The sequence below is a fragment of the Ictidomys tridecemlineatus genome, chromosome 12, assembly GCF_052094955.1.
Source record: "Ictidomys tridecemlineatus isolate mIctTri1 chromosome 12, mIctTri1.hap1, whole genome shotgun sequence".
Lineage (NCBI taxonomy): Eukaryota > Metazoa > Chordata > Mammalia > Rodentia > Sciuridae > Ictidomys > Ictidomys tridecemlineatus.
This window is the reverse complement of record NC_135488.1, coordinates 108,392,858-108,408,269: the sequence shown is the minus strand read 5'-3', so window position 1 is coordinate 108,408,269 and position 15,412 is coordinate 108,392,858. Positions and strand designations below refer to the sequence as shown.

Genomic DNA, 15,412 nt, shown 5'->3' with positions numbered 1-15,412 from the left:
TTGGGTTAAAGCTCTCATAACCCAATTTCACCTCCTAACCTTCTTGCACTGTCTTACACATTAGCTTTTGGGGAACACTTATCTAAACCATAACAGTCCTCAAATTTTTATTTTCTGAGATAATACAATGATTGCTATCACCTACAGGCATTAAAGGTTGGGGTAATGCTCTGTACTGTAATAGGAACTGAAACCGGTGCTCTAAAGTGCTGCCCAAACCCAACTCTACAAGCCTCTCCGGCCCCTGGAATACTTGTCTCCTCTCAGGACCTCGTGTGCTGAATCCTTATGTGGAAAGGCATATTGATTTCTGGGGGATTGTTCCCCTTCCAATGTGCTTTGGGGTGTAGGAGGAGGGTGAAGCTACACTGAGCACAATGCAGAGATGTTCAAGGAGAAATATGTACCCATGCCCCTAAAGGATGACAGCCATAGGGACACAGAGACAGCTGGCCAGCAGGTCCCCTTAGCCAGTAACATGACTTAGAAAGAAATAAGAACACCGGCGAGCCACCTCAGTATTGCTGTAGCCCCTGTAGTTACTGGTTTTATTCGCCCAGAAACAGAACCACATTCCTGGCCTCTCCACTTTGAATAGCACATAGTTTGCTTTTGTTTTTGGCTTTGAGGTATGTCCTCCTGTTGGAGGTCAGAACCCCCTGCTGTGTGTGGTGGCCTAGGCTCCTGTCCAAAGAGACCCAGGCCAGCCCAGACTGACTCTCTGAGGTCTGGTCTCCTCTGGGTCTCTGCCTCCTTTTTCTCTGCCTGTCCATTTTCTGTCGCCCACACACCCTCCATGACGGCTGGCTCTGTGAAGAAACCTCTTTATGTCTCTCGAAAATAAGCCCAGTCATGTTCTATTTTTAATGGGTTTTAAATGTCTGTTCTGCAAAAGAAAATTCCCTGTAAAAAGAAGTCAGAAACCAGAACTCACTGAGGGAGGAGGCGAGTTTGGGTTGGGCTCTGGAGGTGGAGGGGGAGAAACCATGTCCAGCAGCCTCCCTCCAGCCCCCTGGGGAGAAGTTTAGGCACCACCCTGCCAGGCTGCTACCTGCCGCAGTTGCCCCTGGAGGAGAGTGACCAGAGGGGCCACATAGGAGGAGCACTAGCACCGGGTGCTTATTGACCGATTCCCGGCCCCATCAACCCCCAAGTCACATGTCCCCAGCCTCACCTGAAGGAAAGGGCTGGAACCTGTGCTTGAGGACGCGAGGAGAGAAGGCCTCCCTTCTGCCTCCCACCCTCCCAGAAGCACCGGAACGGGAGCAGGCCCTGCCCCGGCATCCGCTGGCCCTTGGCTCTCTCTGGGCCAAGACCAAAGACCTTCACTTCCCTCCCCTGCTGACCTCTGACCTGTGTGTTCTGCTTTGCAGTTCTTCCCTTATGGAGATGCCTCCAAGTTCGCGCAGCATGCCTTCCGAACCTTTGACAAGAACGGGGACGGCACCATCGACTTCCGGGAGTTCATCTGCGCCCTGTCCATCACCTCCAGGGGCAGCTTCGAGCAGAAGCTCAACTGGGCCTTCAACATGTACGACCTGGACGGCGACGGCAAGATCACCCGGGTGGAAATGCTGGAGATAATCGAGGTGGGCTTCAGATGGGACTGTGCCCGGGGCAGCTGGCACCCGAGAACGGTCCCCCAAACAGCTTCCTAGGGCCTGTGCTTAGGTGGCTTCTCTTCTTCCCTGCCTGGAGCCACGCGGTCACATACCAGGCCTTCACTTCCCCTGCTTCTGTTCCCCACTGCAGCACAGAGCCTGGAGAAGTCCCAGAACCAGTATTGGGCCCTTCCTGCTGGCCTTTAACCACCCACTCACAGACGACAAGGTCTTCCACAAACACACACACACACACATACACACACACATACACACACACAAAGTCTGCTGCACAAAAAAGATGTTATTAGGCACTTTCCTGGGCCCTTGGTGGTCCTGCTTTGCTGGACATGGTCCCCTTTTCCTTACACCAGCTTCCTGAGGTGGGCATCAGAGGCAGCCAGGGGCTCCAGAGTACCTCTCTCCAGATTCCCACCATTCCACAACGTCCTTGTTTGTTGTATTTGCGATTACCCAGCATTCCTCTGCCCTCCGCTCTGGCCTGGACACTCCCTGCCCTCCCTGCATGCTGCACTCCAGGCATGCTAGCCTTGTGGGTTCTCCTCTAACCTCCATCTCACTTGGGCCTTCTCCTCTCCTCCCTCCCCCAGCATGCCCCACTGCCCCTCCCTCACTGCGCTCATCTCTGCCCACACCTCCTCTCCCAGCAAGGCCTTCCTCCCAGCACTGCCACCCCAATGTGCCCACCCCCACCTAGCCCAACTGACCCTCACCAAGAAGGCGTTCTGTCACAGCATTAGTCACCTACCCCCATGACCTCGTGTGAGAGAATGTCGTAGAACACACACCCCGAGGAGAAGGACTTGGTCAGCTCACAGCTGTACTTTCCTGGGACCTCACGCCATGCCTGCAGCAGCTGACGTACGCCAGTGGCTTTTCCTGACTGTCTCAGTGTGCTGGCCCAGCCCTGTCCTGGCCACTACAACTTGGGGAAAGAAATGCACTGCTTGCTGTAGGCAAGAATCCATCCTGGAGCTGGGGTGAAGGGCACCCAACCCCAAGGGCAGAAATTCAGGAGGCTTGGGTCCCCAGATGAGAATTGGTAATGATGATAAGAAAAGCAGCCCAAACCCAAGTGTCCCAAACCCTCAGTGTCCACACTGTGCTCTTACACCACTCCCTGCTTCAGATCAAGACCTTTCTTTCCCCAGCCTGCCCCACACAGAAAGATCTGGTTGCCGCCTCTAAGATGGGGCCCTTTCACTCACACCCTCTCTTAGGGGTCTGAACTCTCTGATCTTCCCTTGTAGCTACTTCCCTTCTATCTTCAGGGCTCCCTTCTCTTACAACATGCACAGTAAACTAGTATCTTAGCTTTCTATTGTCTCCACTTCATTCAATTAATATCCTCCCAAACCGATTCTGAAAATACAGCATAAAAATTCTGAACATATGACTTCAGGGAGCACTCAACCACTGAGCCACATCCCCAGCCTATTTTGTATTTTGCTGCAGTCAGGCTGCAGCAAACTAATGGGGGGGGGGGACGAGGAACTTGTGTAGATTGATACAGCAGGAGTGGGATCTCTTTATTGTAGAACAGGAGGGGTATATATACATTCCACACAGCTTAACTTAATTAGCACAAACTAGATACATCAGTCAACCAATAAGAAATCTCCACACTTAATGGCTTGCTTTTGTTACTTCTCAAACCACTCCCTCTGGCAAAATGCCAAGCGCCATCCTGACTTGTTTACAAACTCTAACATTTCCCCCTTTTGTTTAATTTAAATAACGACCATAGTGGTTTTAACACAAACACCATAAATAATCTGCTACAAGCAGAAGGGGAGGATACAAAATGCCACAATACCAAGCCACTTGATGGCTCCATGCAAGAAGCCCTTAGAAAAATTATACAAGCAATGACACTGTTAGTAAAGATACTGAGTTACAATTTGTTGTAGATTACAGTTTGTTGTCTCAGTCCAGGTAAAGCAGTGTCTCAATAGATTAACTCACAGTTCAGGTAAATCACAGTCCAGGTAAGTTCTGCAGGCAGCTAGCTTGATCCGAAGTCTCGTTCGGTTCTCTTTCACCTTCGTCTTCACTGGCACTGGGACGAAGGCAGGAACTCCTGATGACTAAAGAAAATCCTGTAGTATTCCAGCAGGCACTAAGAAAACAACCTTCTGAACAATTTAGTACATTATCTCAAGGTTTTTTACATTTGAAATAGGCCTTAATGGCGCTCATTACTCCTTAGCTTCCAGGTGTGGGAGAACCTTTGTGGTTACTAGCCTTGGAAATAATCAAACTTCAGGGACTCGGCCATCTTCCGCCTGCAGCATCCCGGGCAGCCCCAGATGGCCCTGGGGAGAGTCCGGGGAGTGTCCCCGACTCAAACTGCTTCTGGGCACAGGTTTGGATTTGGGCTCTCGCAGTGGCGTCCAGCTCCCCAGCTGGAGGGTGGGAAGAGCCCGCTGCCAGCACTTGGAAAGTCCTTGTTGTGACATGACCGGCTTGCGCACCTGGCAGCTGCAGCTCCGATTTATGCACCCTCCGGTAACGAAAAGTATTCAGTAATAGCCTTTTGCTGCAATTTTTTTCTGATAATCCTTCTTCTTTTGAACTTTCTTTTTCTTTCTTTCTGACTAGAGTTCCTGGGCTCTTATCAACACATGCCCTAACTTTTCCACTGGGGTGCCTCCTTCCCTTAGTAATTTACTTCTCACCCCTTCCATATTTTTGTCACAAAGACAATACAACATTTCAAGACAAAACAAGACACAAACATACTGTATCAGTCTTCTCCATTTTCTCAAAATGGCCATTTTTCCTCTCGCCCTATCTGCCTAGGGACGAGCAGATTTGCTCCTGTCCTATCTAGGGATGGGCAGCTTTTTTTCATCACTTACCCCCGAGTGTCCCGGGGCTCCCCGTAGTGGGCCACCATCTGCTGCAGTCCGGCTGCAGCAAAGTAACCGGGGAGGGGGAGGGTGACGAACAACTTGTGTAGATTGATACAGCAGGAGTGGGAGCCCTTTATTATAGAACAGGAGGGGTATTTATACATTCCACACAGCTTATCTTAATTAGCATAAACTAGATACATCAGTCAACCAATAAGAAATCTCCACACTTAATGGCTTGCTTTTGTTACTTCTCAAAAATGGCAAAAATGCCAGGCGCCATCCAGACTTGTTTACAGACTCTAACAGTATTTTATTTAGAGACAAGGTCTCACTGATTTCTTAGCACTTTGGTTTTGCTGAGACTGGCTTTGAACTTGCCATCCTCCTGCCTCAGCCTCCCAAGCCACTGGGATTGCAGGTGTGCGCCACCATATCCCCTCTACCTTTCTCATTCTTTAATCTTTGGTTGCTCTTCCACATTCCTCCTAGCTCTCATCAAGGTCACTATGACCTTCCTACACAATAGGCTTTTCTAAGTTTATTCCTCTTTTACTTGTCCACCCATCCAATTGATGAGCAATCCCATCCTCCCCCAAACTCTTCTTGAACCCTTGTCAGCGCCCATCAGCCAAAGAACACACCTGCAATGTCAGTGACAAGTTGAGTTTATTACCCCTTGCCCTGAGGCAATCGTGGGGAATTCAGTAAGAGTGTAGGTACTTACAGGATATGGACTTCTGTAAGGTAATTTGGGGTTGGAGGACTCAGGGAAGTAGAGATTCACTCTAGGTTGGGTACTTCCAGAGAGTGGGGATGCTTCTAGGATCAGGTACCTCAGCAAATTCCACATCAGGAAGGAAGACTACCCAAGACTCAATCTATAATTGGTGGAGAAGCTACAGTCATTTATATTAGCAGGGATTGGGATGCATGTTATTTCGTGTTTTGTCTGTGTTGAGACATAATTACAGAGTGATTCTCTTTTTATCTTACTCCATGATGGTCACAGTGTCCTGTGAAATTGGTCATGTTTTCCAGGCTTGGCAGTAATGACCAGGCTAGCTCACAGATGCAGGGACCCTGGGGACAGTACCAGGCCAGCTCCTAGATGTCCAATTTACAATTTACAATTAGATTTGGAAACTTGGCCATTGGTAAACTAGATAAGAATAGTTTAAGTGGAGTTGGGGGGTAAATCCCAATTGGAGCAGCCAAGAAGAACGGAGGAAGTACTGACAGTAAGCATAGAAAACTTCCTAAAGCTTTGCCTTAGGAGGAGAAAGATGGACAATGACCTTACTACTGAATGTCTCAACAAGCTCTCTCTGCTCTGGATGAATAGATAAGAAAACATGGAGCTGGGGATATAGCTCAGTTGGTAGAATATTTGCCTTGCATGCACAAGACCCTGAGTTCAGTCCCCAGCACCACACACACACACACACCAAAAAAAGGTATATATACACAACAGAGTGTTACTCAGCCATAAAAAATAATGAAATTATGGATGGAACTGGAGACTATCATGTTCCGTGAAATAAGCCAGACTCAGAAAGCCAGTGTTTTTTTCTGATTTGTGGAAGAGAGGCCAAAACTGGGTGGTGGGGGAGGGGAAAATTGGGGGGATTCCATCATAACCGAAGAAAGATCAGTGGACTAGATGCAGGGGACTGAGGGGGAGGGAGAAGGGACAGGATAGGGGAAGGCAGTAGATTGAATCTGACCTAACTTTCCTGTGTACGTGTGTGAATATACCACAGTGAATTTAACCATTGTGTACATTCACAAGACACTAACTGTATATATAAAAGACTCCGACTGGTCAGAGTTAGAGCATTCCACAGTCTTGTGTAGGTGCAAAGTTGTTCTCCATTTCTCTATGGAGTTTCAACCCCTATGTACAGCGTGGTTTGTAGACACAGATTAAAGAGTCCCCTCTGCAGGTTCCTGGAGTGCTCTCTCTGCATAGCTCTCTCTCTCTGGTTAACTCTGCCTTCCCCACTCAGCTTCTGCCTCCTCAATTCAGTGAGAGGTAAGAGGTAAGACCACCATACTGTGCTGCCTGGGCCTCCTTCCTGCTCTGTGGTCCAGAAAGAACCCTGGGTGGGAAGCTGAGCCTCGGGGCTCCTCTCCTTCATTACCCTCTTCTCAGGAATAGCAGTCCTGTGCTGCCAGTTGAAAACAACGGCTTCTTTCATTTTTGTCCCGTTGTCTAGTGCTCAGTAGAAGGCAAGTCAGTAGGGATGGCGCATGGTGCTTGGTCACAGCTGACAGAGGAGTTCAGGCTTCTGCAACACGACACCGCAGACTGGGTGGCTAGTAACTGCAGGAATATATTTCTCATCCACTGGAGGCTGGGTGTCTGCGATCATGTCACTGGTGGATGGTGACGGCCTGCCTCCTGGGCCATAGAGGCACTTGGCTGTGTCCTCAAAAGACCCCGGGGGGGGGGGTAGGGGCTCTCTGATGCCTCCTTCCTAAAGGCACTGATCCCATTCATGAAGGCACTGCCCTCATGACCCAGTCACTTCCCAAAGACCCCACCTCAAAACCATCAAATTGGGCTGAGGATTTCAGCACAGGAACTTGGGACACAGAGATTCAGGTCACAGAAGGGAGCTTTAGGAGTCGAACCCTGGGGCTGCCTTGGTGTTTGTATGAAAAACAAACAGTCTGTAGGAATGACTGCGCCTGTAAACACCTGCCTGCTTCCTTCCTCTGGGTAAATACCCAGAAAATGGCAGTGACTCCTGCAGACTATCTTTAGGCTTCTGTTTTATTTTCCTTCTAGACTTTCCTCAAAAATCTCAGCTCTCAGCTCTTTCCACCTAGCCGGCCATGCCCCAGCTCCCAGCCCTTTCCCCTCTCATCACCACCATTCTGCCAGGTTTGGGCCCTATCACCTGAGCCATTGCATATCTTCCTGTCTCCAGGTCCCCTTTGCTGAGCCACCTTGACCAATGCACTTCCAATAATAATGTTTGCATTATAGCATTTCTGTCCTTCAAAAGCTTCTCATGCATTGGACCAAAAACCTTTCCAGAGCAGGACTATGTGCCCCCAGGCACAGCTCTGCAGCTCTGCAGCTATCTCAATGCGATCCCTCGGTTGGCATTCCTCCTAGCGCCAACTGGTCTGACCACCTCTGTCTCCTCACCCATGATACATGCCTGGCTACTTGGGCTCAGAACACTCCTTCTGCCTGGAATGTCCTTCATGGCCCTGTGCCCACCCAAATCCCCTCATCCATCCAGGTCTAGGTTCTCTGGCCTTGTTCAAGATGCTTTCTTGGCCTACTTCACCCCAGAATTCTTACCGCCTATTGGCTCCTGCAGCTTGTTGTTGACCATTCTCTAAGGGACAGTTTCTCTGCGAGGTGGAAGAGAGAGGGATATGAAAAGACACAGCCTGCTTTCTGAGAGCCTACTGACCCAAGAGCCCGTCCTTAGAGAAGAGAAGGGGCACTGAGAAGAGTGAGGATGTGCTGGTATTGGAGGAGGGACCATGGGGAAGAAAGAAGAGGGAAGGACAGACAGTGCAACCTCGCTGAGGGACAGCATGTCTGACCTGAAGTGCTGGGACCAGAGCTAAGTAAGGGGTCTACACAGTCTGGTGAATGAAAACCTAACTGAGACTTAATTATTTCTTCTCAGGAAGCAGGGTGGTAACATGTCCTGTTTGAAAAAAGAGCATACTAAACATCTGGATGCTCACAGGGTACCCCATGAAGTGTATGCCTGAGGGAGGGTACGAGAGTCACTGATGGCCCTCTGACATTTGGTTTTGAGTCTGGGGTGCCCCTCCCCTGCCTGGGTCTCTGCATGGGGAAGGTCCTTTCTGCGTCATCATATTCAGTCCACTGCGAGGCTGCACCTTGGCTGCGGTCAATGAGACCATATTTCAGAGTTGCCAGCTGAGGCCCAGGGAGCTGTGTCTTGTGGCCCTGGCCTGATCAGTAGTGCCCCTGTCTTGGCCACTCTCTGCATACCTCTGCCTCATGAAAGGACTCTTGCTCTCACCTTTCAATGGACAGAGTGAGGAGAGCAGCTTACCTACAGATAACCTGGTTCTCTCTTTAAAATCACAGTCGAAAGCAGTCTCTGCCTGGCCCTTGGTCCCCTCTCAGGTGACTGAACTAACCTGGCTCCTGTCTACCAAGAGTGCACAAAAATGAAGCTTCAACAGTCTGCCTCTTTTAAAGACAAATTCCTTAGACTTTTTTCCTCCATAGTTCAACACAATCCAGTTACATAAATACACAAACACAAAACAGCTAATCTCAGTGGATATTTAGCTTGTTAATAAGGCATTTGATAGTAGTTTACTCTCCCTAGTTAGCATTTTTAAAAACAGGTTTATTGAGTTTGTATTTTATTCGACATAAAATCACCCATTTTAAGTATGCAATTTAACAGTATTTTAGTTAACTTATAGAGGTATGCAACATCAACATAATCAACCAACTCTATTCCCCCCAGTAAGAGCTCTCCTCCCTGGAGGCCTGTTCTGAAGCTCAGTTAATCACCGTTCGACTTTGTCTCTGTGGATATGGTTTTCTGGACATTTCACAGAGATGGGATCATATAGTGTGTAGCCTGTGTCTGGCAGCGGTTCAGCGGCTTCTCTTTCTTCTTGATGTATACTTGTGTTGTGGCATTTGTCAGTATTTCATTCCTTTTCATTGCCAAAATAGTAGTCCATTGCATTAGGCATATCATATGGTTTATCCATTTATCAGATGATGCTCATTTGTGTCTCCACTTTGAGGCTATTGTTAATAATATCGCTTTGAACATTCTCATGCAGGTATGTGTATAGATGGGCATTCATCTTCTTAAAGCACTTCTCTAAGAAAGAGAACTACTATTTAGTAAACACTCAATGAAAATTATGGACAATTGATTGACGTGGAGAACTGGAATCTTCTCCCTCTGTTCTTCAACATACCCACTCCCTGCTCTACAGATCTTCCTAAACTAACTTCTTTCAGAGCCCAATTTTAATGGTACACCTGGCTTTGTTGTCATAACACACTGTAAGTTCCGTACTGACTGGGCCCATATTTTATTTGTTCTTAAATCACCAAGGCTTGTGTTTGGTGACTATCAACTATACTTCAGACTCAGAATATTTAAAATCCAACACAGCATTTTCTTTCCTGAACCTGTTCCTAACCCATGATTCTTGATCTCACCACCCAGCCACTGTTTCTATCTGTTTTCTCTAGTCAGAAGCCCAGGAACCATCCAGAATTCCATAGGTGTTTGGCCACCAGACTCACATTTGTTTGTTTGTATCCCTCTCTCATTGAAAACCATCTAAGGAATAAGCTTAAGTTCCTTTCCATACCTAGAACTTTGTGATCTGCTTCTTGCTTCCCTCTCTCCAGCTTCATTTCTCACCAACACCGCACTTTACCCTTCCACCTACTGCTTCCTAACTTTACATCCCAACCTCCTACAACTTTAAATGGATTTTTTTCATTTAATCACTATTTATTGAAGACCTACTGTGTGCCAGGCATTGTGTCAAGTCCTGAAGTTACAGAAGGGAGCAAAACACATAATCCCCCAGCTTCACAGAATGAACCCTCTGGTGGGGAAGACAAAGCAGTTACTATTCTAATAAAGTGAGAGATGTATTATGTTGGGGAAAGTGATATATATGGGTTGCCATGGGAACATGACACACAGGAAATGAACCTTCTCTGGGGAAAGAGAAGCTAAGCCTTGAAGGATGGGTAGGATCCAGTCAGGTGAAGGGGAGGCAGGAAGAGCTGTCTGCTCTCCTGGGTTTTCTGGTAATATCTTCTACAATGTTCTTTTCCCAAGGCTATCTACAAAATGGTGGGCACTGTGATCATGATGAAAATGAATGAGGATGGCCTTACGCCTGAGCAGCGAGTAGACAAGATTTTCAGCAAGATGGATAAGAACAAGGATGACCAAATTACATTGGATGAATTCAAAGAAGCTGCAAAGAGCGACCCTTCCATTGTATTACTTCTCCAGTGCGACATTCAGAAATGAGCTGATGTCATGCTATGGACTGCACAAAAGTCTCAATGTTCCATTCAGTCTGCAGCTATTCTCACACACACACACATACACACACACACACACACACACACACACACACAAATATTGCTTGGACTACCTATCAAGGGACTTGCTTCTTGTGTTTGAAACACTTGTGTGCATGAGAATGTCATTTGCTAATGAATTTTAAAAGCATATATTATAAAACAAGACAAACAACCTGCCACAATGTGATATGTGTAATATCATTTCATAAAAAAAAAAAACATCCACCTCCAAAGGCTGGGCAGAAATGTGCTGCAAAGAGCTATATGATTTCTTGTACATGTTTTGCTAATGCTCGTGTCCCCTTGATTACATAATGTTAGTAGCACTGAGACCCCCATGGTAATGTAACTTAACTACGAACTGTGTCACCATTCTCTTGTAAAATAGTACTGGACAGACACACAAACGGGCCTTGGCTCCTGCGTCTGGTCCACACATAAGCGCTTGTATTATCGGTGAATATAAATGTACTACATTTGCATGCCTTTTGGGTTTGCCTTAATTCTTACCTCATTTGCATCCTATCAATCTGGAAAGAGCTGTTTTGGATGAATGCAATATAAAACTTTAAAATCCTGCTAAATGACTCACTAAGTATATCTATCTATATATACATATAAAACAAAGATATTATTTATTGAAAGTAAAAAAGAAAAGATGGAAATGTATTGATTTTTGCTTGTTTTCAAAGGCATTCAAAAAGGTGGTAATAGATGTCCCAAATAAATTTATAACATTTGATTTCCCCCAATTATTGCTTTGTAATTTTAAATTTGAAACTGATGTTCATTATTGTAATTGTTAGCTAACAACTTACTAAATCCACCCTTAAACCTGCACCTTTGGAATTTAAAGAATTAATGCCGACAAAAGGGAAAAACCAACCTGCCAACTTTTCATCCAGGCTCCTCATTAAGGGACAATTAATGTGGCATGTAATGTTTAAAGAAAACAGAAGACTTGTTCATTCTGAAAAATTGTTCATTATATGACAATAAACTTTATCTCAGTGTGACTTTTGTACTAACAACTTACTATGTTCTATACGACCAGGTGGAGGGCCCATCTGGTGGGCTGAGACATGTCCTCCCAGATAAGCCACTAGGAAAGACTTCTTCTTTCCAAATCAAAAGTACACTAGTTTTTATTTATTTATTTTTTAAACTCGTTGTTGTATTTTTTTTATTAGTTGGTCATGACAATATAAGGATCTTGACATATCATACATTTGAATCAAATGGGGTATAATTTCTCATTTTTCCAAGTGTACAGGTTGCAGAATCACATTGGTTCTACGGCCACGTATATACAGACAGCAATACTAGTGTCTATTTTATTCTGCTGCACTTCCTATCCCCCTTTCCCCTCCACTAGTTTTTATTTTTAATCATGGAACAAAACTCTGCCCTTTTGGACCTTGAGAAAGGAAGGCAGGCAGAGGAGATTACCTCAAGAATTCCAGCTGGGGATATAGCTCAGTTGGTAGAGTGCTTGCCTCACATCAAGGACCTGGATTCGATCCCCAGCACCACAGAAACAAACAAGCAAAGAATTCTAAAAGCAGTTTTGCATTTTCAGAACTTACCTAAAGTTCAATTTCTTCATACAGTGCTGTCTCAGTGGTACTTTCACTGATGGTGAAGTATCTGTATCTGTAGCTGTACAGAAGCTATATGTGGCTATTAGCACTTCCAGCATGGCTAGAATTTTAAACTTTAATTAATTTAAGCCTAATTTGCTAGGTATAGCTAGTGACTCCTATATCAGATGCTGCAACATTATATTATTCATTCAAGCACTTTTTTCTCCTACACAGAGATGCTTTACCGCTGAGCTACATTTATAGCCCTTTTTAAATTTTTGAGACAAGATTTGGCTAAATTGCCCATGCTGGACTTGAATTTTCAATCCTAGTGCCTCAGTTCCTGAGTTGCTGGGATTTTAGGCACACATCACCACGCATAGCACAAGCACTTTTTATTCAGTGCCTTGTTTCCAAATAGTTTTCCTTTGTCTTTGGATCATTAAATGATAGTAGAGACCAGGCATAGATTTCATTCACCCACTCAACAGAAAACTGTGACCAAGGAAACCTTTCTACAAACACTTAATATACCACGATAACTTAAACATGGATGGAACTCAAATTCTACCCAGAGAAATTATAGATGCATGTGTTAATAGAATGTCCTAGTGTCCTTGCCTCCTGTGCATGGTGAGCCAAATTGTAGAGAGATCAGGGAGGTTCAGTGCCTCCAATACTCTTTGCCTACACTGAGTGAGGAGGGACGCTTCCTTTGGATGGCATCTGGTTAAGTAGGCTCTGGGTCATTTCATCACGACAAGTTTTGATCATCTACTATGCACCCCAATGCTACCTCTTGTGTGTGTGTGTGTGTAGGAGACAACCATCAAAAATAGACATATGCAGATATCAAGTTGTAAAAATTATGAAGAAAAATACCTCAAGGTGGGAAGAAAGGCAAGTGACAGGACACAGTGGTGGCTCTTTGCACGGTGTGGTGTTGTGATGTTTGAAATAAGACCTTCTGAAGAAAGGGAGGGAACCATGTCACTATCTGGGGCACTTATGGAAAATGTACCCTCCAAGCAGACTGGCCAGTTCTTTTCATAAGTAAAATGTAGAAACTGGAGCAGCAGGGCTGGGGAGGTGGCTCAAGCTATAGCGTGCTCGCCTGGCATGCGCAGGGCTCTGGGTTCGATCCTGAGCACCACATAAAAAAAATAAAATAAAGATGTTGTGTCCACCGAAAACATTAAAAAAAAAAAAAAAGAAAGAAAGAAAGAAAGAAACTGGAGCAGCAGATAAGAATGTTGTTCTGGAGCTCACTGCTGCTACTGTGCAGACTACCTGGCAGGGATCCTGAAGAAGAGCTGGCAGTACTTACAAGTGTACATATGCCCTCTGACCCAGCATCCCCATTCCTGAGTATATTGCCCCAAGAAACACAAAGGGCCACTCAGAAATATGTTCCAGGACCTCACTAAACTAACAGGAAGGTAAAATATGGTGGATGGCCCTACGGTATACTTCACATGAGCTGGAAACAATAGGCTGATGTACCCATGGCAACATGGATGTATTTTTTAAAGACTGAGTGGAGGGGGAATATGATCTGCTTCACAGAATAGTATACATACAAACAAAAATGTACATTTTCACAAAAGAACCCCAAAATCACATAAGATAAAGGAAATATCACATTACACTGGTTTCTATGGGGGTGGACAGCAATTGGGCTGGTTTAGTTACTATTGCTCCACAAAACTTCAACCCCAAAACCCAGTGGCTTAAAATAGAAACAATCATTTTATTGTAAGACTCTGGTGCAGCTCCAGTCAGTTGGTAACTGGAGCTGAAATGAGCTGAAGCAGCAGGAAGCTGGTGGGGATCTCTGTTCTCAAATCATTACCAAGGGCTAGTTGTGCTACCTCATAGCATGGCTGCCTCAGAGCAGTCATACTACTTATATGGCAGTTCAGAGTTCCAGTACAAGTATCTGGTGCAGTTGGAAGTTTCACTGTCCTTTTGATCTCGCTTCAGAAAAACATGGACACAAAGTATCACTTCCATAGCCTTATATTAGTTATAAGAAAGGCATATACTATTCATAGTCCAGAAGGGAATTAGACTATCTCTTGATGGAGTGAGGAAAGATTCTAGAAGAACATGCAGTATGAAAGATATTGTCATCTTTGTTAAACAAGCTGCCATAGTCTACCTCATAGCTGCAGTTTACATTTCTTCCCATACAAGATATGTTTTCCCAAGAAACCACAAAAGCCTCCTACCATGACTCAGAATCAAGCTTGAGGCCCAGGGTCTTATCATGTCAAGGCTTGAGTACACCATACTGAATCCCATTATTTATTATTATTGTTATTCTCTTCTTTCTCCTCCTCCTTCTCCTCTTCCTTGTCTTCCTCCTTCTCCTGTCCCCCTTCCCCTCCTCCTCCCCCTCTCCCCCACTCCTTCTTTTCCTTCTCCTCCTTTCTTCTTATTTTGGTACCAGGGCTTGAACTCAGGGTTACTCAACCACTGAGCCACATCCCCAGCCCTATTTTGCATTTTATTTAGAGACAGGGTCTCACTGAGTTGCTTAGAGTCTTGCTTTTGCTGAGGCTGACCTTAAATCCTCCTGCCTCAGCCTCCTGAGCTTCTTGATACAATGACCTGTGAGCCAAATGGATATCTATCTGCTCCCCTGTCCTCCCACAGCATGAAATGGTATAGGCTTGGAGAAACTGCCAGGCATATATTTCATAAGATGAAGGAAATGAAAAGCACCTGTCTCTGGTCCACAGCAATTCTGAGCTCCATTATCCTGATTAGGGCTCAGACCTATTATCTGGAGATTATTCTCCATGACTCTTGGCTCTGCCTTTTGTGCTTATTGCTATCCTGAGCTGTCTTTCCCTCTTAACAAAAAAAAAGCAGTCTGTATATAGTAGTTTTCTGTCTACGGATCGCCTACTCATAAAAGTTCAGGTGTATAAAGCCTTCATTTGTACTGTGTCTTACTCTTTCAGTTAAAGATGACACAATTGTTTTAAAAGCTTTATGAGTTTCTTATGAAGATCCACTGCATTAAAAGACACTTCTTATGAGATTGCTCTTCTTAATACCCTTAGAAGTCCTATTGCTTAATGGAGAGGGCCTGAAGGACACCCTTTTAGAAGTCAGCCTTTGGTCTGAAAAGTTCTAAAACTGCTGCCTTAGATCTTTCTGAGGTCCTCACAAAGGATCTTACAATACTACCCTGGAGTTGATTTTTGTACTGCAACCTTTTTATAATTTGAAAATCAGTTGCCACCTAGAGGACTA

The 15,412-nt window shown here is 45.4% G+C and overlaps 1 protein-coding gene across 1 annotated transcript in view; it reads left to right on the top strand.

The window, feature by feature from the left end:
• Vsnl1 (visinin like 1) overlaps positions 1 to 11,581 on the top strand; it is a 103,666-nt gene extending 92,085 nt beyond the window's left edge. Inside the window, exons 3-4 of the mRNA XM_005322624.4 lie at positions 1,374 to 1,589; positions 10,312 to 11,581. Coding sequence (XP_005322681.1) covers positions 1,374 to 1,589; positions 10,312 to 10,509 — 414 coding nt within the window. The 3' untranslated portion in view covers positions 10,510 to 11,581. The remainder of the gene's footprint in view (positions 1 to 1,373; positions 1,590 to 10,311) is intronic.
• The last annotated feature ends 3,831 nt before the right edge of the window (positions 11,582 to 15,412 follow it).